Raw genomic sequence first — 22776 nt, 5'->3', positions numbered from 1 at the left:
AGTATAGTTTGTATATAATGCAAATAAAATCCCTCCAGAAGAATTTGTGGATTTACTAAAGCAAATCATATGCAAATCACACATGGCAGGGATATTTTCCTGAGCTGTGCTATCTAAACACTGCAGATAAACCAATAATGACTTTATAATTTTAGCATCAAGAAGACAGGAAATTATTTGATTTATTTTATCATGTTATATTATACCTATTCATTTACATTGATATATCTGGAAACATATAGTGGAGAAAAATAATCCATGTTTATCAGCTGCCCAGCGCTTACACAACGGACCAGATTTACTAATAATTAGACAGTGTAAACTTAGAGAGTCGGTCTGAAAATAAGTCAGATTTATCACAGTGGCTGATACTGGATGATAAATCTGGCGTACCTTTAGACTGTCTATATCACATTTTAGTTGGCTTACTTTGAGTCATTTAAGCCATGCCCATTTTTCTGAGACTCCCCACACATGTGTCTAACATGTTGAAGAATTTTAGCCTAAACTAGATACACCAAGGTGTATCACATTGCACCAGAGATGTACCAAAAATGCACCATGTTTATGCCAGTGTCTAGTCCTGACCACAATAGTCATGAGCCACTGTATCCATAGGCAGCGAGTGTAAAACATGAGGGTTTTAGAGTTTTCTATGCCAGGACAATCTGGAGAACTCAACCCCTTTCCCCTCGAGAGAGCAGTGAGTCATGTCACCCATCCTGCAACCAAGGAAACACTATGGGGTGGAATAATCTCATATAGCTGTGATACAAAGCAGCATTCCAAATCAACGTATTTAGGAAAACCCTTGAATTTACATAAGCTGGCAATTTAGATAAGATCCTTGAGATGGGAATACCCCTTTAATCACAGCACGTATGATCGCAGCCACAAAGAACCTGCTAAGGTATTGTTGTCACATAGGGAGCATGTTTATTTAGGGCAATGATTGGGGAATAAGTCCTGTTATTAATAGAGATGAGCGAACACTGTTCGGATCAGCCGTTCCGAACAACACGCTCCCATAGAAATGAATGGAAGCACCTGGCACGTACACTTTGCCGGCAGCCGGTCGCCGTGCCAGGTGCTTCCATTCATTTCTATGGGAGCGTGCTGTTCGGAACAGCTGATCTCTAGTTATTAACCTTTGTTCCTGATCAGCTCTCCGTACAAAAGGCCCGTAAGTGGAATTTGTTGTCAATTTCTAATATGAAAAAAGATGAAATATAATCCACTCACTAATCTGTTTTTATTGTAGATTTTTTAAAATCTATTTTCTGTACATAATTATGGGGTTGCCATCTTGCTTGAGCTTCTCCTATGCTGTATTAATAGCAATTACTGATATGCTTATAAGCAGGCTCAAGTCCATAGACAGAAATAGACATGTGCTGATTCACTGAGGTGTATTGGAGAGGTTTTTTTTTCTAGATATTCTCTGTTTAGGGCTCGTTCACATTTGCGCCCGGGACTCCGTTCTGCAGGTTTCCATTTCCTGCACAAAACAGGGGCAGGAGACGGAAACCTGTCGGCATCTTTCAAACTCATTCATTTGAATGGGTTTGAAAAGTCTCCGGCCGTGAGCACCGGTGAGCGTTTTATGCGCTCCGCGGCGAAACCAGTTTTTTTTAAACTGGACACAGAGTCGGATATGCAGTACCCTGTGTCCGGTTTTAAAAAAAATGGTTTAGCTGCAGAGCGCATAAAACGCTCACTGGCGCTCACAGCCGGACTCGGCATGACAGGTTTCCGTCTTCTGCATGAAACCTGAAAACGGAGTTCAGGCGCTGGTGTGAACCCAGCGTTAGAGCAGATAAACTGTAACATCATCTATTGTCTGTAGTGGATGCAAAGATAGTCCAATGGTGTTATATGGAGAGGTGTGATCTTCTACGGTATTGCAATCACTGTCTGTGATGTGAATAAAGCGACTGCTGTGAAGAAAACTCCTATAGAAATATCAAGTGTCAGGCTATAATTAAGCTTGGTAGCCAAAGTGAACATTGCAGGATTTAGGACTTTTTTTTTGTTTGACATGACAATTATGTCTAAAAATCATAATTTTTATTCTGTGAGAGGTTCAGTGTTTGGATGACGACTACGATTTGTACTTATTTTACAAATAAATATATATTTTTTTTAACTAAAATCCTTAAAGTATATAATTAACATAAAAACTTGGGTAGAAAATGAAATAATTTTCTAATGACACATTTTCTTAAGGATATGTTAATTTCCATAGAGTATAATGGGCCACATACAGTATATATCTATAGAGAATCCTTAGGGTATTCTGGTGGTATGGCTCAACATGACTTTTTTTTCCACTGTACTGTGGCAAGTGTATATAGTGTTTGCAAACCAGAAACTTCCTTAGTATAAATGATCTCCAACATGTTATCCCATTTGAATAAGCTCATGTTTGTTTTTCAGTCACCTGTAGAGGAATCACATATTAACAACTATACTGTAGTCGGCCACCCTGTAGTTCTGCTGAGCTGAATTAATATTGCTATGGGTAATAGGTAAGGTTCGGTTCAGATCTGCGTTGGTCTCCGCCTAGGGATTCTTATCTCCATTCCCATTTTCGGGCAGAAACCTGGCGGACCCCATTATAGTTTATGGGGTCAGTGGGTTTCCATAGGTAACCCCTTTTTTAAGCGCATTAGGTTTTGTTTCAGAATGGAACGGAAACGCAAACACAAGCATGAACCTAGCGTAAGGTGGCAGCTTTACATTCATTTTCTATCTTTGAAAGCAAATTATATGGATATTGAATGTTGAAAAGTACTGACCACCTCCACTCCCCACTTTATATCATACTATATGGCTGAAATTCTTCATGCTTTACAGTAACGTACAGCTTATATATATAGTGCTTCTATTTAAGGAATTAAATGAATGGAATGGAATGAAAGTAAACTTGAAGAGTGACATTCAGTTTAATAAAATTCCCCATGATTTCCCCTGCTGAAATGTCAGCTTCTACAGTTTCACCCTTCTCATGATCCTACAATAGATTACACAATTGGGGCTAAAGTTCCCTTTTTTTCCAGTCATGCATTCACGCCTGGAATTTGAAGGGTGAGATTTATGTGCCATTTACATGTTATACAACAGTATACTGTATGGTGTGAACAAAAGAAGTGTCTCTTTTCAGATATTACGTTATTATTACAAGTGTACCACCATGTTTAACTACTTACGGTATATGAAGAGTTCCCTGATGTATCTTATATGGGGTACAGGTGAAAAATTTGCTAACAGACACCCAATATAATGTGTAAAACAATGCAATTACTATGCAAACGTGTAGGTCTGGTTCACACCTGTGTTCGGTATTCCATTTGGGGAGTCTGCTTGGAGACCCCCCAACGGAATACCAAACAACTTGACAAGCGGTGAACAATTAAAGCACGTAGACACCATAGAGTATAATGGGGTCCGTGTGTTTTCTGTGTGGTGTCCGCACAGAACATGTGAAGAGAAAATTACTTCATGAACTACTTTCCTCTCCACATGACTCCTGCCGTCACCGCACGGAAAACACATACACCGCATTATAGTCTATGGGGTCTGTGTGCTTTCATTGCACACTGCTTGTCAATGCGCTCGGTATTCCGTTCAGGGGGTCCCCAAGCGCACTACCTGAATAAAATACCAAACACAGATGTGAACCAGGCCTGAGCCTGGATATACTGTATATCCTTATATAGTACCAATAAGTACAACTTTTTTTATTCGTTGTTTTCTGATTAAAAAACTGCAAATTCAGGAAGACCACTTGGGTAAATATGTATATAGACCACAATATAAGGTGGTATAAATCGCTTCATTTTCCAAATGTCTTAAAAGGTGTCTGTAAAATAGTGCTGCGTCTACTTTGAGACTGTGGTATGTTAACATGGCGATAACATAATGTTGACAAAATCACACGTTTTATTACACATACACCCCCATTGCATCCTGTTCTACATACAATCTAATCTGAGTGTTATACTTGTTATATGTAAAACCACAAAACTACCATCCAAACATGCAAGCTCATAGTGAATGCATTCCTTCTCCTGGAGATAATATGTTAGTATAATCTGGTCTTGTCATTCATTCCCATTCCTGGATCTTCTCATACCTCACCGACCGCACATTCAGCGTCTCCCACTCGCACACCACCTCCTCACCACGCCCTCTCTCTGTAGGTGTCCCCCAAGGCTCCGTCCTAGGACCCCTCCTGTTCTCCATCTACACCCTTGGCCTACGCGCGTATCACATTGAAACTAGAGATGAGCGAACACTGTTCGGATCAGCCGATCCAAACAGCACGCACCCATAGAAATGAATGGAAGCACCTGTGACGCTGACTTTGCCGGCGGCCGGCCGGCGTCACAGGTGCTTCCATTCATTTCTATGGGTGCGTGCTGTTCGGATTGGCTGATCCAAACACTGTTCGCTCATCTCTAATTGAAACCAATAGGGAAAAAAGCAGCCCATTCATTTCTATGGGGAGTGCTCATTTGCCGACTCCCATAGAACTGGATGGGATCTGCTTTGTACGCGCTGATTCTGAAAGTGTTTTATGTTCTGATCAGTCAGCGTTTACTCAGTGTTAATGCACCCTTAGCCTCTGTTCACATCTGCATCTAGTCTCCTTACGGGCATTCTGTTCCCATCTCCGCATGAAAAATGCAAAGAGAAAAGCGCAGCAAGCAACGGTATTCTTTCCGGATTTTTCACCCTTTTTTGCATTGAAACTAAATGGAAACCATACGGACCCCATTATAGTCTAAGGTAGCTGCTTTTTTATGCGGATTAGGTTTCCATTTGGGGGAGTGCCCAAGCGGATCCCTGAACAGAAACCCAAGCACAGCTGTGAACCTAGCTTTACATTGTTGGTTTATAATTGTGTTTTGCAATTTTAGTAAAAATGATCAAAATATTAGAGAATAGGATAAAACACAGATAAACCCATTAAATCCTAACATACAACAATAATCCAGTAAGGATCTTACTGTACATTACATTTTGCAGTGATTGACGTGAACTGTGCAGAGTGTGAACTTTCTCAACTTTGCGTGCTTTAACTCAAGTGACACCTGTTGTGTAAAACTGGAACTCCATTGTTATGTTTTGCAACACACACCGATGCTGATGATGTCACCATAATGCTTTTTTGCTTTTAAACATTTGTTTTAATCTACTAATAGCTAGACAGTGAAAAGTTAGAAAGACAGTCTGAAAAATTATTGCTTTATTGCTGTGGCTGATTCTGGATGGTAAAACTCGTGTATCTAAATACTGTCTGGTCTAAGTTTATATCACCTATTATTTGGCTCACTTTGGGTCAGAATTTTAATATCAACATCTTGGAACATTTTGGTGCTTTTAAGCCACAACCCTTTACCTATGAAACCACTCCCCACAAAGTCATACCCCTTTCTAAGGCTAGGTTCACTCTTGTGCATGAACCTCTGTTGTTTGGGTCCACTGGGAGAGCTGAACAATGGAGAGCTGGACCGCTAAAACTATAGAATAGACTTGACTATAATGGAGTCCGCTGAATGTCTGCCGTTTTTATACTGAAACCGGTGTAGAGAAAAGTCCTTTGTGCATGACTTTCCTTCTCCACAAATTTGCAATGGTTTCTGCGGCAGAGTCTCTAACGGTGTAGCTGTGAACCCAGCCTAAACAAGTAGGAAACATTTGGTCTATAGCTAGATGAGCCAAACATTGGAATCAGAATAGTAAATATGTATACATACCTCCATACATAATATAATAGATAAACATGTAAGGCCTTGTTCACATCTGTGTTCAGTATTCCGTTCGGGGAGTCCACTTGGGGACCTCCCAATGGAATACTGAACACATTGACAAGCAGTGAGCTTACGAAAGCACACAGACCGCATAGTTTATAAAAGGGTCCATGTGTTTTTTGCGCAGTGTCCGCACGAGTCATGCGGAGAGAAAAGTACTTTATGAACTACTTTCCTCTCTAAGGCCGGGTTCACACGGAGTTACGTGCCGCGAGATTTGGCACGTAGACGCCGCGTGACCCTTTGCGTGCCGTACACGCTCCCATTCATTTCAATGGGAGCGGGGAGCGTATGCGCCACGCTAGTTTGCGGCCGTGAATAAATGCACGGCCGCAAACTAGCGCGGCGCATACGCTCCCCGCTCCCATTGAAATGAATGGGAGCGTGTACGGCACGCAAAGGGTCACGCGGCGTCTACGTGCCAAATCTCGCGGCACGTAACTCCGTGTGAACCCGGCCTTAATGACTCGTGTAGACTCCGCGCAGAAAACACACAGACCCCATTATAGTTTATGGGGCCTGTGTGCTTTCATAAGCTCACTGCTTGTCAATGCGTTCGGTAGTCCGCTTGCGGGGTGCCAAAGCGGACTCCCCGAATGGAATACCAAATGCAGATGTGAAGCAGGCCTAAATCTCAATATTACAAGTTAGTAAACCTAAGTAAACTTTAGTTAGTTAGTTAGTAAACCTAAACCAAACATAGTGTAAATTTGGATTAGGTTTATGGAACCTCAATTTACACAATCTGTATAATATTGTGAAATGTATAATGATGCTTCCTATTGCTTAAATAGAAATATTGCTTAAATAGAAATACCAAGTATCAAAATTTTCTTCACATCCCTGTTACCAATCTGCATGGTTTTCCATTGTCCGAACAATAGAACTTACAAGTCGAGAAAAAAACTGCCACCACATTTGAAGTCAAATCTCCTTCTGCATCTGTCATTTAATGTCTGTTGGTCTTATCCTTGGATGGATGAGAGCAACGAACATTAAATATCAGTAGTGTGAACTTACCCTTAGTATACAGTGCATGAGCCCTTTGCAGAGGAATACCATAAAATACTACGGTAAAAATGAGATAATGTGTTATCACCTATCCAGCCATTACAGCAGTCTGTGGGGTTAAAACATTGAGCCAAATTTTCAACCTGACTTCCAATACAGTTTCCAAATACAGGGCAGAACTAATAGATTTGGTGCAATTCTCTTGACTGTTGCACTTTCCTTATAGATCTTCTTAACCTATTACTGTACTGTGCTGTTAAATAAGGTATGGCTATTTGTACACAGTATGGCAGTACTCCTTAGGAACTGTGGCCAAAAAAAATTTACAGGCCAGGGCACTTGCACACAGGTTTCCATTCTTTGGGTCTGCTTAAATGAAAGAAAGCAGAAGTCCTATAAACCATGAGAAATATGCACAGACTTGGGGTTTGGTTCTACGAGTAGGACCAAGCGAAAACTTCAGACACTGTAAAGCACCTCCTTCTGTGAATCAGCCAAAGTTGTAAAGATAAGAACAGGGCAAAAACATAAAAAGTTATACAACAGGTCTACCACATACAGCAAACACTTTCATCTGATAAAATTCTTAGAGAGATTATCATCAGCCATCACTTTGAAAACTTGCTTGGGAGACTTGTTATATAACTTTTAGTGGTTTTGATTGGTAGATATATTTTCCTCTTTTGGGAAATAATAACTTTTAGAGGTGAGTAGGAATTTTTTGATCTAGCAGAAGAGAAATTTAAAAGCAGATCAATCAATAGAAAGTAAATGGCAAGAAAAAAATCCTAAAAACCCACAAATCCCTACATTAATGGATGTAATTCTTGAAAAGCCAACCAGAGGTCCAATAGAGTGCTGTTCATACAAATACAGCACCCCCTGCCTGCTCTAGAAGAAGTGAATGGACTCATCTAACATTGTAGGACTTGTTTGATGCACTCCCCGCATAGAACAAATTTAAAGGGGTTTCCCAGGACTATATTGAGCACCACTTCTTATTCTCAGGAAGTGACATCACTTCCATGGCTCAAATAGAATGAGCATGTGACCAGTGGATGTTATGTCACTTCCCAAGAAGAGGAAGTAGAGCTCAGTATCTTGGAAAACCCCTTTAAGAGGTGGGTAGATGCCAATGTAAGCAGTCTAGAAAGTGTGCTTATTGTAACATTATTACATTATGTATGCTGAATATAAAAATATATCATATATGATATGACAAACTCTTTGAAAATAATGTAAAACTACACTTATGGTGGGAAATGTATTGACATAGTTTAAATGCAATATACCACTCTGCCACTGATGAACAGTTGTTAACCTAAAGCTTGTATTATTACATATGTAAACCATTTCTCTTGGTATTTTACAGGGATGAGTGACTTATTAATACTTCACGGACCCGATGCAGCCAAGTGGTGTGAATATCTTATCAAACTCTTTGGAAGAAATCATGAAACCCAACATCTCACTGTTGGATCTTATGAACTCTGTGAAAATAGCCCTATACCAAAGAAAGGCATGAAAACATTTCAGACTTGTAGATGTATTCTGGTTCTTCTGTCTGGAGATTTAGAGAGCACTTTTGACAATCCAGAGGTTTTGGAATCTCTAAGGAAAGTTTTAAAGCCGCCGAGTAAAGTAATTGTCTTATTTTGTGGAGTAATAGACAAAGAGGATTTTACCATTTTTTTTGAAGACTGGCCAAAATGGAAGTCTTTGTCCTCTGAAGATGAGCCTGAACTGTATGTTACCACTGTTATGGATACTATATCAGAAGGTATGTGCCATCTTTGTTTTCGCATAAAGAAATCCTAAAAATAATCCAAAAAAGTAAATCAACCAAATATCTCACGTCAAGATACAATACTTGCTGCTGTCCATAGACTGCAAATTTTAAAGGGGCTTCCTATAAATAGGGGTAGATTCTTCTGAAATGTTAGAAATATATTTTTCATATAATAACATTTTGGGGAATCTGCATTTATAAAGTTATTTGCTTACTTGTAACCTGCATATCCTTCGCTTACGAATCTGGTTGATGCATGTTAAGTCCCTCCACGCTAATATCTTTAGGTATTAGTGTACTGGCAGATGATGGCTCCACTCCCCCCCCCTCCCCCAACTGCTTGAGTGACATCTTCCAGTTTGTCATACATTGCCTGAAGATAGGGGCCATTATCTAGAGCAGAAAGCAAAGCCTGTGCAGAAGAAATACCCCTAAAGTCCATTACAGTTAATTTGCATAGGAATACAACCAGGCTTGGACTGGCACACCAGGATACAGGTAACCCCTCTTGTGGGCCCCATGACTTTATTGGGCCCTATCGGACCCCCACTGCTTTTTTTAATAAATAGGGGAGGTCTGGTAATGGCCTTTATTAATTTACCTACCCCCCACTCCTGCTCATTGTAGTCTTCCTTTTCAGCCTCCTGGAGGGCCCCCAAGCATCATGCATTTTGTCATCACAGATGTGATGTGCGGCACACAGGGTCCATTGAAGACTGAAGAGGCCATTTCCCCTCCCCCAGTTCTGCCAATCTGGTTGTTTTATAATACAACTATTTTACATTAGTAATGTATTTTAGAGGGCCTTTTAAAATGTTTTCTGTTTGGTGTCCTGTAAGACATATAGGGGTTGCTACACATCATGAATGTGACATCTAAAGGGATATTTCAGTTAAAACAAGCTTTATCAGTTAACAAGCTATCACCTACATTGTGAGATTGTTTAGGACTCAGCCACCAGGACCCCTACTGATCACCACAACAGACAGGTGCGTATCTATAGAGGGTGCAGAGGTAGCTGCCCTGGAAGCTGAAGGGTTCCAAAGGTCTCATTACAGCCTATTAAGACACCAGTATTATATATAGCATATAGTAAGGGGGGGGCGTGTTTCAGATCTTGCAGCAGAGCCCAAATGCTTCTATTTACGACTCTGAGAACAGGGGTTCACATCCTCCATTCCTCCCAGTCACAAAACTGCAGCCAGGGTGGACCGTATGGCATGGATGAAGATAGCAAAGCTCTTTACTTAGCTATCTTCTTCAGTCTCATAGAGAATGAATGGAGACTGAAGGGATCAGTGTGGAATCCATTGGATAGGTGATCACTCATGGTAACTGAAACACCACTTTTAGACCAATGTTGTTAGAACATTTTGATGTACATGTTTGTGTAACGTCCAGTAACCTATAACATACTGAAGAGCTGACGTTGTACTTGGGAATATTAAAACTGGGAAGTGTTGAACTTCTCGAAACTGAACAGTTATTCTGGGAGCCTCTGCATTTACATATTTGGTATTCTTATGACTCTTCTTAGTATTCTTATTGTATTCTTATACTATTCTAAGTATTCTTATGACTTATGGTATTCTTATGCACAGTACTAAATACACACACAAAACTTGACTAGAACATTTAGCTGAGTCGGTGGTACTATCATTGATATCCACATCCACATCCACATCTTCATAGTCTGAATTGAAACCAGTCACTTATGTGTAAAACTGGCAAACAACGGCAGCTGTTTCTGGCCTTCAATAATTCAACCTGTGTAGTTCATGCCTGGTTAACCTGACCTATGACGGGTCAATCTGCAGAACATGCAGGTTATTGTGTAGAACTTATAAAGCGTACAATTTTAACAACATGTCAAATCTTTGTAATATTCTCCATTCAAGTGTAATTGTCATTTCATTTGTTTTTTTGGGCAACATTGGTGAACATTTTCGTTCTTTTAACCTTTTTTACTTCCTTTTAGTAGAAAACAAACTCTAAAGGTCTCTTTAGCAATGCTCTAATAAATGTTGCCAGGGATCATCCATCCTGTCCACACGGGGGAAAAATTCATTAGGACTGCCTTAATAAAGAGCACAAATGGCATGAACTATAGTAAGTTTTTCGGACCACGCCACAACTCACCTTGCTCTTTCTCAAAAAGTGGCAAGCAAGGTTAAGAGTGAATGATGTGTCACATCTTTGGTGCAAGAAAAGGCTGTACTACAGTTATACCCATCTATGCCAGGAAACTGGTATAGATGGATTAATAAATTCCCCCAATGTATATTGCCAGTATGTACAGACGTTGTAGTTGCCAAAGGGGGAAGGGGTCACTTTAAACATCTTTCAACACCTTGATCAGTGGTTCTGCTGTCATGTGAAAGCTGAAATTTTCAGCTTTCATATTCCACCAGTTATCCCAAGCTATAAAAACTAAGATCACTACTTATTAAAGTCTCAGTTGTTGCTGGGAGAACTTTAGAGCCTGTTTTCTACTAAAAGAAAGAAAAACAGGGGAATAAAATATATTACAAAAATGTGCAAATAACTCCCCCTCACACTAAAAAAAAAAAAACCATGAAAAACTGCCCAATTCTGTATTATGACTTTTGTTCTTCTGTTTGTTTTAATGAACCTTTCATTTACTATGTGTGAGCCAATGGTTGATCAGGTACATCTCACTCAGACTACTAAGGTGGGTGAGATGAGAAAACTCCAGAAAGAACATTTCTCAGCAGATAACTATTGTCTGCTGAGGGTTATTTCAAAGTTCCAGTTACTGGGCTGGATTTTTAGGAATGGCAGGTAGGATTGGTAGTGGGACCTGTGATTCCAACCCCCTCCAGTCCACATTTTGCGGATGTTCCGGCAGCGACTCAGCTGCAGAGAGTCTCCTCGTCAAGGAGGCTTAACCCCTTAACGCTAAATCACGTACCTGTACGTGAGGGAATGTGGTTAGTTCCCGCATTCCCACGTACCTGTACGTGATAGAGATCGCACGGGTTCAGAAGCAGAGCCTGTGCGATCTCCATGGGAGGCCGGCTGTATCGAACAGCTAGGCTTCCCCTGTAGCAGCAAGGACGGTGATTGCACCGAACCCCCGCTGTTTAACCCTTAAGGTGCCATGATCCATAGTGATCATGGCACCCTAGGGGATTGGCCGGGCTATAAATCATGTTGCCGGCAGCATCAGGAGTCTGTGTGAGCTGTAATTTACAGCTACACGCTGCTCCTTAATCCCTCCCCCCATCAGAGCGAGCTCCGATGGGGGGAGGGTTAACCCCTTGGATGCCAGGACGAGGGGAAGCTAGTCTATGCATCTGCATAGCTAGCTTCCTCTATAGACTGCAATACACGTGTATTGCAGTCTGTAGTTAGTATAGAACCAGAGATCCTCTCTGATCACTGGTTCTAGTGTGCTTGCAGCACAAATAAAACAATGTAAAAAAGTTTTTTTTTTAAAAAAAAGAAATAAAGTGTAAAACAAAAAAAAATAAACATAGTTACATTTCTTGTAAATCTGGAAAATCGCTGTTACACTTGTAAGCCTTATAACGTCCAAAATAAAATTAAAATACAATCAAAAGATGATGCCGATATAAAGCAGAGATATGGGAGATAATATTTATTACTGTATTTGGGTGGTATAACTATCTGCCTGAAAAACAGAGAATTTCACATTTTGAAAATTGCAATTTTTTCCAAATTTCCATCAAATTTCCTATTTTTTTAATAAGTAAATACAAAAATATTGATTAGTGTTTACCACTAACATGAAGTATAATGTGTTACGAGAAAATAACCCCAAAATCACTTGTGTAAATTAAAGCGTCTCAAAATTATTGCCATTTAAAGTGACACATGTCAATTTTGAAAAAATAGGCCTGGTCCTTAACATACATTTGGGCTGTGACCTTAAGGGGTTAAGAAGTTGCTCCAGCAGCAACACTTTGGCAGAGTTTGGCTGGAGCGCCAAAGAGAGAGGTCATATTTTTGGAGCTGTGTCCTGAATGATTCTACTGGCTTTTGGATTTCTGTGATTCTAGGTGAGGTAACCTATTCTATGTTCAGCTAGAGCCTAGTCGGGCAGGTATTTATTTTTGTATTGTTTCCTTTTGTTCCTGCACTATATTTTTGAGTGAAAATAACACTCTACTTTTGTTTTGGACTAAAAGAAACTGGACTTGTGTGTCTATGCCACCCCACCTAGCAACCCCAGACCCTGACATATGCTAAAATGTTAAAGTTAGAGTTAGAGGAAATTGTTAAAGTTTAATTTTATCCCCTGCTAGTTTCCCTCTCCTGGCCTGTCAATCAATATACATTATGGCATATAGGTGCACAGAGTTTATAGCTGTAACGTCTCTGCCTGTTTGGGTCACTGCGCCACCTCTGCTCGCATGCTGCGGTGCAGGAGGCATGTGCAGTTTGGTTCCTTGCTTAGAGTTTTTGGTTGCACTGTGTGAACATGGCTCTAGTTCTGTAATTGAATTTCCACCACACCTGCCTTCTGCCCTAGTTTGCCTCTGTTCATGAAAGGGTTAATCCTAGTCTTGCTGTGCGATTGACAACCTGTCCACCTATCTACTCCAGGGTGGGTTCTTCCTCCCTATTTATTCTTGGCTCACACTCACATTGGTACTTGCTATTGCCTTGTGTGTGCTGGCTTTTCTCTTGCTGTTTATTCTTGTATTCTGATTTTTGACCTCTTGCTTTCCCTATTGACTACTCTTTTAGATATCGATTTTGACACTGCATTGCTCGACTGTTACCGAACCCTTGGCTTGCTGACCTCCCTTTGTTGTTTGTCTTGTCCTAAGATAGGACCGGCAAGCAGGTTGGGACAGTGGGGGGTTTCAGACTAGGGCTCACTGTCTCTTGTGCCCCTTCCTCCAGGGTTTCCAGCAGCTACTGAGGAATTGCTGTTCCAGCAATTTCCTAATACTAGCCTTGGAAGATGATATCTCCTGATGCATAACATTACACTGTTTTAAGAACACAAGCGGTGATGTGCAAGTGATAACATTCACAATGTTATATGGTTATTGGATTGTAGTCATCCTGCAATTTGTGGCTGTTTAAGTCTTCCATAAAACTATAAAAATGAATATAACTGAGTTTTAATAACATTGTGAAAGGAGAAGGTTGGTCAGGCATTTAGTATTGCCATTACACATATATAATGCATAAAAGTATTCATGGCTGCAATCCAACCTTATAGCTTACAGAAGTTTCCCAGGATATATGAAAACTAAAAGTAAGAACTTGAATCTTATGTACGCAGTCTTTCAGTCTTGCAGCTCAGTTGTTCTCCTGCCTCTAGTTTCTTAATAAACCACAGCTACTTCCTTTCCACCATATTAGCTATCATGGGACTAGTACAGTATCTCTGTGTGCTGGCCAAGCAAATAACTACATGATTATGTAATAACTCTTGTTGCTTTCTCCTTCTTCTAAACGTTTTTCTTAAGTAAGCCTAAATTCACCCATGAAACTCAGTCTGTGTGGAGCCAGATTTACTGGTCTGAAAAGAACCCCATGTATAATGATAGCGGGGTTTGTAGGGTTCGCGGGCCCGCAGCCTTACTTACCGATCCTGGCTCCTGATCCCAGCCACCTCTGTAGAAGGGGAAGCGCAGGCATCCAAGAGCAGGAGCCAAGATTGGTAAGTAAATAGAGCCTGTTACCTGCTGAAGGTACTCCAGCAGGTAATGGCCTATTAAGAAAAACAAAAAACAAAAAATCTGCAGCAGTGGCGACTGCTACCGGGCCCCCTAATGTCCCGGGTCTTGTGGCAGCCGCTACCGCTGTTTCCATGGTGGTTATGCCCGTGGCATTGATGTGGATCTATAATGCCAATCCATAAAATGTTAAAGAGAACCTTTCACTGCCTCCACCAACTCCATCTTATTGCATCTTTCATTAGGTATCGCCCCACTGATTCTGGTACAGTTGGAATTGTTTTCTCTAGCCCCTGTATTTGAGTAATAATTTTTTAGTTTTAACACAATTATGTTGCATACTGTCAGGTGGGCGGTCCTAGGCTGTAGCAATAAATACAGGGATCACCCAACTGACAGCAGAGAGCATAGTCCTGAAAATAAAAATCCTCTATAGATACTGTACTGTATATACAAAATATATAAAGGAAATGCATTGAAAGCAGACTGTGTAATATATAAGAAAAATGTATCTGTGTACCATATTAGCCAGAGGATATGAAATGTAAAGATTGAGAGTTCTCAGTAGTTGATACCTTTTTAATGTGTCAATATGTCATCATTTTTTGTTAGCCATTATAAAGATATCAACTACTGAGAACTCTCAATCTTTATATTTCATGTGTAATATATAAATCACGTGGTTCTCCTGTGAACTAGACAGCAGCTAAGCATGCTGAACAATGTGGTTATAGTGATAACATCACAGACTAAATACACTGTATAAAGGCAATATAAACATGATGGAATTGCCAACTAAAACCTACAATCCCAAACATTTACCGTTTTTTTTTTTTTTTTTGCAATGCTGTTTTAAGTTGCTGCAGCATTGTCCAATAGTTACTTTAGCCAATGCTTGGTGTGCATGTATGCGTTGGGAAGTGCGCCTCACATAGAATAGGTTCATACACCCCATAAACCAAAAGATTGACCTTCTGACAACCTACTGCTTCCCTACATCACAGATAAGCAAATACATCACAGTATACATTATATTTTGCACCAAAATCGTGCAATGCACATACAGTTGAAAAGTTTTTTTTAACACCTTCCCAACATCCAGATGATGGGTGTCTGCTGTTTATCGCAGGCATTGACCCCTCTGGTGCCTCGATCAAAGCTGAAGGCTTTGTGAAGGCTCCTCGGTCTGCATTCAGTACTTTCTTTTGCAGGCTACACTATGTAGCCTGCAATAGAACTGCTGTATTTTTGCAATGCTTTAGCATTGTAATGCATTGCTTTAGTGATAAGACCCCCTTGGATTCAAGACCCTTAGGGGGTCTAATAAATGCAAAAAAAGTAAAAAATTATATATTAAAAAAAATAAAAAGTATTAAAAGTTCAAATCACCCCCTTTCCCTAGAACATGTTCACTGTTTTGCCTCTGATAAAAATTTGAATAAAAAGTGATCAAAGAAATAGACATTCCTCGAAATTGTATAAGTAAAAAGTACACCTGGCCCTTCAAAAAAACCACGCCCTATACAACCCCGTACACGGAAGTATAAAAAAAAGTTACAGAATATTGTAAACTTATAAAGTTGTCAGAATATGGCGACTTTATTGGATTTTTGTTAAGGGGTTAAAATGTAAATAAAACTATAAAAATTTGATATCTCTCGGAATCATACCGAAACATAGAATACAGATGACATGTAATTTTGGCTGCACAGTGAACGCTGTAAAATTGAAGCCCATAAGAAAGTCGCACAAATGCATTTTTTCTTCAAATCCACCCCATTCTGAATTTTTTTACAGCTTCCCAGTACATTGAACAAAATAATTAATGGCGGCATCATGAAGAAAAATTTGTCCCGCAAACATTATGACCTCATATGGCTTTGAGAGTGATAAAATAAAAAGTTGTGTGTGTGTGTGTGGGGGGGGGAAATTGCCCGCGGCGGGAAGGGGTTAAAAGCTACTGATTAAATCACACACAGAGTATTAGCATGTAAACCCTCTTTTGAAACTACTACAAAGCAGACAGAAATTTCTGGAGATGGTTAACTTTGGCTACATCATATCTCTTAATATAGATACAGATACTGAATATAATATAGATACAGATACTGAATATAATATAGATACAGATATTGAATATAATATAGATACCCCCTACATATTAGATCACGTGACCTCCTCTAGGTCTCATACCTGTCTCCAGGACAGGGGTCCTCCCAGCTCTGGTGATGCATTTGCATCTACCAGACATTTATAGCATATCCTGTGCATTGCTATAACCGAGACATGTCACAGATGTCACTGAACCAAATTCTTGTGGAGGCATTCACACCTAGCTGCTGAACTGAACTGTGAACAGCAGGTTCGGAGAGGATCATAGAATTGTTTTCCGCCTCCTTCATACAAAATGTATTTAGCATTTTACTCCCTTGTGAGGTTTGAACATGATATTTACATTTTTTTTACACATTTTTGCTGGTGGCTTAAATATACTTTTTTTTTTTTTTGCATGATTCACTGCCCCAAATTCTCCGTACACATGCATAACCCACATTTATGATCAATAGAGAGAGACTAGACTTGAATGGCCAGGACTAGTAAAAGAAAGAGGAAACAAAAAGTGCATGCCAGTGAAGAAAAAAGATATGCGAATGGCTCCATTCACTAAAATGGGTGCGTGTGCTGTCTGTGTTTTTCACAGAAAAAATTAGTGTGAAAGGGCCCTAAATTACATTGGCATCCCTTGTGCCAACCAATAGAAAATATCCTGAAGTCCTACCTAAAACCATATAGAACAAAAATCTGTACAGTGCTGTCTTCTGCTGTAATCTATTCTGATATCAATGTAACCAGGTCATAACATAAATAAATAATAGGTTGTTTGTCAAATAATCCAAAAATAGTGAGAACTAATTCTTTAACAGTTTTAGTGTATTCCCCCCAGTATGCTGTAGATATTCTTTCTTTCATTAGACAGTATTATTAGACCACGTAAGACTTGGATACTTCATGGTATATATATCATGTTCAGAAGTGCTCATCTATTTTCCTGCAGATTCTGGATGTGGCTCCATCAGCGACACAGATGCTGAAAGTGATAAAGAACAGTTGGCTCCATCTACGTTTACTGGAAATCTACTGACCATACAGCCGGAGCGGATACGCTGTGGGGTTTGTGCAATTTCTTCTTTATATAAACGTATAGACTATATCCAAACAATGTACTAGTTTACTGCTAGACTTGGATACTTTCACACTGTGTTTTCCCCTTCATTATACATATATGTCAGGGAAGGTACAGACGTATACAAACAATAGAATCCTGGGATGGATCCCATACAATACAATCTGCCCTCATGTTATATAAAGAAAAACCAGTATAATGTGTGACATGCCCATTTTCCTGGAAGTCACTTTACAAAAAATAGCCCAGCCCGCTGTACTACTCTATTCAGCAAAAAATACTCAGGGAAAGAGATCTCACTGTATACTGCTGAACTGAAGCCAGATCCATTAAAATGACACTGAAAATATAGTTTGAACACAGCCCTATAGATTTGGATCTCTACACAAGCTGTAAATATTTTGGTTTTACAACTCCTACAGCAAAGGAAAGATTCAGCTAACAGCATTTTACTATATATTTGTGATTTGGCCACTTCCCTGATATATTTGGAATAATACATCTATATAGAACTTATGATAGAAAACAAATCAATCTGCAAAGAAACCACAAATGATACTTCTCATTATTGGTCACACATTAGTTCTATTTTTCCCTATGATAATGATATTTGTGCTTTACAGGTGAAGACACAGATATATCTAATTTTTAAGTGCAAATTGGACTGTCGGATCAAAAATGAGGTTTACTTTGTCCACATGAGTGGTTCTTCTACACGTCTGCCTGCAGCTTTTCAGAATGAATACATGTTATCAGTGGATGCTCCAGGTAAGACTTACATCACTAATAAATGGATGCTAGAATAACCTGTATATCACCAAGTGTAAGCCGATGGCTGGTCAGGTAATGGAGGGGGTGTACATCTCACTCAGACTACTCAGGTGGGTAAGATGAGAAAACTCCAGAAAGAACGTTTTTCAGCAGATAACTACTGTATTTGTCTGCTGAGGGTTATTTCAGAGTTCCGGTTACTCGGCTGGATTTTTAGGAATGGCAGGTAGGTTGGTAGTGGGACCTGTCATTCCACCCCCCTCCAGTCCACACTTTGGGGATGTTCTGGCTGCGACTCAGCTGCAGAGAGTCTGCCCATCAAGGGAGTTTAAGCTCCAGCAGCAGACTTTGGGCAGAGCTTGGCTGGAGAGCAAAAGAATGAGGAATGAGGTAATATTTTTTGGAGCTGTGTCCTGAGTGATTCAACTGGCTTATTTAGATTTCTGTTATTCTAGGTGAGGTAACCTATTCTATGCTTAGTTAGAGCCTAGCCGGGCAGGTATTTATTTTTGTATTGTTTCCTTTTGTTGCTGCACTATATTTTTGAGTGAAAATAAACTCTACCTCTGTTTTGGACTAAAGATACTGGACTTGTGTGTCTATGCCACCCCACCTAACAACCCCAGACCCTGACACAAGGTATTAAATCGCCAATACATTGGGTGAGAGAGGAATTATATCCGTGGTGAGCTCCATGCTGGAGAATAACTCCAATCCCGTGTCTGAGTCCGTGATAGCACTGGGCAGTACTGTCAGTGACCGACTGCTTCACCCCTAGTGTGAGAAGGAACGCTATCGGAGATCCTTCCTCCCAACTGCGGTCAGGCTGTATAATCAACATCAGGCTAAGCGGAGATCACTCCACACAGAGAACTAAATGATCCTGAAGTCTCTTTTTCTTCTTAGTTGCTATGACTCCTAGTATCTTTTCTATCTGCTATGAGCTTGTATGTGTTCTTTCTTGAATATATTACTGTATTATCCATGATGCTATAAGACACTGAATTTACTCATGGTGGGATTATTAAAGGATTATCTTATCTTATTTTATTACACAGTTATATAGGTTGGAAAGAGACACAGTTCCATCAAATTCAAGAATCCTCCAAATCTTTTTTTTCTATATATATATATATATATATATATATATATATATATATATATTGTCAGGGTCTGGGGTTGCTAGGTGGGGTGGCATAGACACTCAAGTCCAGTTTCTTTAGTCCATAACAAAAGTAGAGTTTTATTTTCACTCACAAAAGGTAGTGCAGAAACAAAGGAAACAATACAAAAATAAATACCTGCCCGGCTAGGCTCTAACTAAACATAGAATAGGTTACCTCACCTAGAATAACAGAAATCCAAAAGCCAGTAGAATCATTCAGGACACAGCTCCAAAAATATGACCTCTCTGTTGGCTCTCCAGCCAAGCTCTGCCAAAGTGTTTCTGCTGGAGCTGGTATCTTAAGCCTCCTTGACGAGGAGACTCTCTGCAGCTGAGTCGCTGCCGGAACATCCCCAAAGTGTGGACTGGAGGGGGGTGGAATGACAGGTCCCACTTCCAATCCTACCTGTCATTCCTAAAAACCCAGCCCAGTACTGAGCATATACCAAAATGCTCAGCAGACGAAAGTTGTCTGCTGAGAACAAACATTCCTGGAGTTTTCTCATCTCACCCACCTGAGTAGTCTGGGTGAGATGTACACCCTCTCCATTACCTGACCAGCCGTCGGCTTACTATATATATATATATATATATATATATATATATATATATATACAGGTAGTCCTCGGGTTACGACGGTCTCGGGTTACGACGTTTCGTCGTTACGACAGCTCCCTTGTAACAGAAAACTGCCAGCACTCCCAGCTAGCAAGGACTAGCCTGCGGAAAATCAATGCTGGCAGCTTGCTGTTACAAGTGAGCTTGTAAAATAAAACCCTGAAACAGAATGTGAAACTTACCGTACGGTGCAGGGTGGGCGGGCGGGCATTCAGGCCTCCTCTTTCTCCGATGTTCCGTCCTCCTCCGGCGCTCGCAAGCTGATAATGGCCAGGGCACATGCGCAGTATCATGATGCTTCTATTACGGCTACTGCGCATGCGCCCAGGCCATTATCAGCTTGCGAGTGCCGGAGAAGGATGGAACATCGGAGGAAGAGGAGGCCTGAATGCCCGCCCGCCCACCCTGCACCGTACGGTAAGTTTCACATTCTGTTTCAGGGTTTTATTTTAAAGGGGGGGGGTTTGATCCGTTCCTACGCGGCGTCGGTATGGTAGGTTCCGACTTGCGTCGAAATTCGGTTTACGCCGCCGCGCAAGAACGGATCAACGTCGTAAGTCGAGGACTACCTGTATATATATACAGAGAGAGAGAGAGAGATGCAACCACATTTACTTGCATTCTGTCATAATTTGTTGGGAACTTTAGTGCAAATACAAATGAAATTTTTCTCTATGCATAAACTCAGTTCATGGACGATGCATAGAATGCAATGCAATCTGACTATGAGAACAAATGGGAAAAAAAAGGAGAATAAAAGTACTCATAATAAATAGCTAGTATTGTTATATCATGTAATTGTGTTTGCTATTTCTGCTGTGGCCACATTACCTATGTTTGGCAGATTACTATAGAATTGCTGAATTATTTATTACTTTTATAATTACATTTTACTTTTAATCATATATAAAATTTTATTAAGCTAGGGTAAAGGTTTGCACTTTTATTTTTAGAAAACAAATATACAAGAAATTTAGCAGTGGATTTCGTGCTTTAACCACTAAATTGGTAGTGACGTTTTAAGAAAACCAATAAACATTTGACAGGAGCGTTGAGTAGAAGACCCTGAGAAAAAAAATATCTTGTCTGCAGCAAAATATTGACAGGAAGAGGAAACTGTGGTGCTAGGTAGTTAATATCTCCCCTAGATGATATATTCGGCATGGTCACAGACTGACTAAATGTGGGGGATTTTTTGATTCCTTGTAATTTTATGTTTGCATTAAACCTTCAATGTTTTTACTACAAGTTAAACAAATTATGGGATTCTTTTTTAAAGATTTTTTTCCCCCCACTATATAGTATGAAGCTTGTGAGATAGTGATGAATAAAATTGACTTTACTTCCGCATGCACTTTTGGGCGCTAGACGTCCTAAATATATTTATTTTAATGCGTTGACTCTACAGTCCTATGAAAAAGTTTGGGCACCCCTATTAATCTTAATCATTTTTAGTTCTAAATATTTTGGTATTTGCAGCAGCCATTTCAGTTTGATATATCTAATAACTGATGGGCACAGTAATATTTCAGGATTGAAATGAGGTTTATTGTACTAACAGAAAATGCGCAATATGCATTAAACCAAAATTTGACCGGTGCAAAAATATGGGCACCTCAACAGAAAAGTGACATTAATATTTAGTACATCCTCCTTTTGCAAAGATAACAGCCTCTAGTCGCTTCCTGTAGCTTTTAATCAGTTCCTGGATCCTGGATGAAGGTATTTTGGACCATTTCTTTCTACAAAACAATACAAGTTCAGTTAAGTTTGATGGTCGCCGAACATGGACAGCCCGCTCTCAAATGATCTGAAAACAAAGATTGTTCAACATAGTCGTTCAGGGTAAGGCTACAAGAAGTTGTCTCAGAGATTTAACCTGTCAGTTTCCACTGTGAGGAACATAGTAAGGAAATGGAAGACCACAGGGACAGTTCTTGTTAAGCCCAGAAGTGGCAGGCCAAGAAAAATATCAGAAAGGCAGAGAAGAAGAATGGTGAGAACAGTCAAGGACAATCCACAGACCACCTCCAAAGAGCTGCAGCATCATCTTGCTGCAGATGGTGTCACTGTGCATCAGTCAGCAATACAGCGCACTTTGCACAAGGAGAAGCTGCATGGGAGAGTGATGAGAAAGAAGCCGTTTCTGCACGTACGCCACAAATAGAGTTGCCTGAGGTATGCAAAAGCACATTTGGAGAAGCCAACTTCATTTTGGAAACAAAGATTGAGTTGTTTGGTTATAAAAAAAAGGCGTTATGCATGGCGTCCAAAAAGAAACAGCATTCCAAGAAAAACACTTGCTACCCACTGTAAAATTTGGTGGAGGTTCCATCATGCTTTGGGGCTGTGTGGCCAATGCTGGCATCGGGAATCTTGTTAAAGTTGAGGGTCGCATGGATTCCACTCAGTATCAGCAGATTCTTGAGAATAATGTTCAAGAATCAGTGACGAAGTTGAAGTTACGCCGGGGATGGATATTTCAGCAAGACAATGATCCAAAACACTGCTCCAAATCAACTCAGACATTCATGCAGAGGAACAATTACAATGTTCTGGAATGGCCATCCCAGTCCCCAGACCTGAATATCATTGAACAACTGTGGGATGATTTGAAGCGGGCTGTCCATGCTCGGCGACCATCTAACTTAACTGAACTTGAATTGTTTGTCCAAAATACCTTTATCCAGGATCCAGGAACTGATTAAAAGCTACAGGAAGCGACTAGAGGCTGTTATCTTTGC

General features: G+C 40.1%; 1 protein-coding gene across 1 annotated transcript in view; it reads left to right on the top strand.

Moving 5' to 3' along the window:
• The window catches only part of PIK3AP1 (phosphoinositide-3-kinase adaptor protein 1), a 79932-nt gene that overhangs the window by 13104 nt on the left and 44052 nt on the right, over positions 1–22776 (top strand). Inside the window, exons 2-4 of the mRNA XM_075288145.1 lie at positions 8200–8607; positions 17350–17465; positions 18102–18246. Of these exons, the coding sequence (XP_075144246.1) occupies positions 8200–8607; positions 17350–17465; positions 18102–18246 (669 nt within the window). The remainder of the gene's footprint in view (positions 1–8199; positions 8608–17349; positions 17466–18101; positions 18247–22776) is intronic.

The sequence above is a fragment of the Leptodactylus fuscus genome, chromosome 10 (genome assembly GCF_031893055.1).
Source record: "Leptodactylus fuscus isolate aLepFus1 chromosome 10, aLepFus1.hap2, whole genome shotgun sequence".
NCBI classification, from domain to species: domain Eukaryota; kingdom Metazoa; phylum Chordata; class Amphibia; order Anura; family Leptodactylidae; genus Leptodactylus; species Leptodactylus fuscus.
The sequence above is the reverse complement of the archived record's forward strand: the minus strand, read 5'-3'. Positions and strand labels throughout refer to the sequence as shown.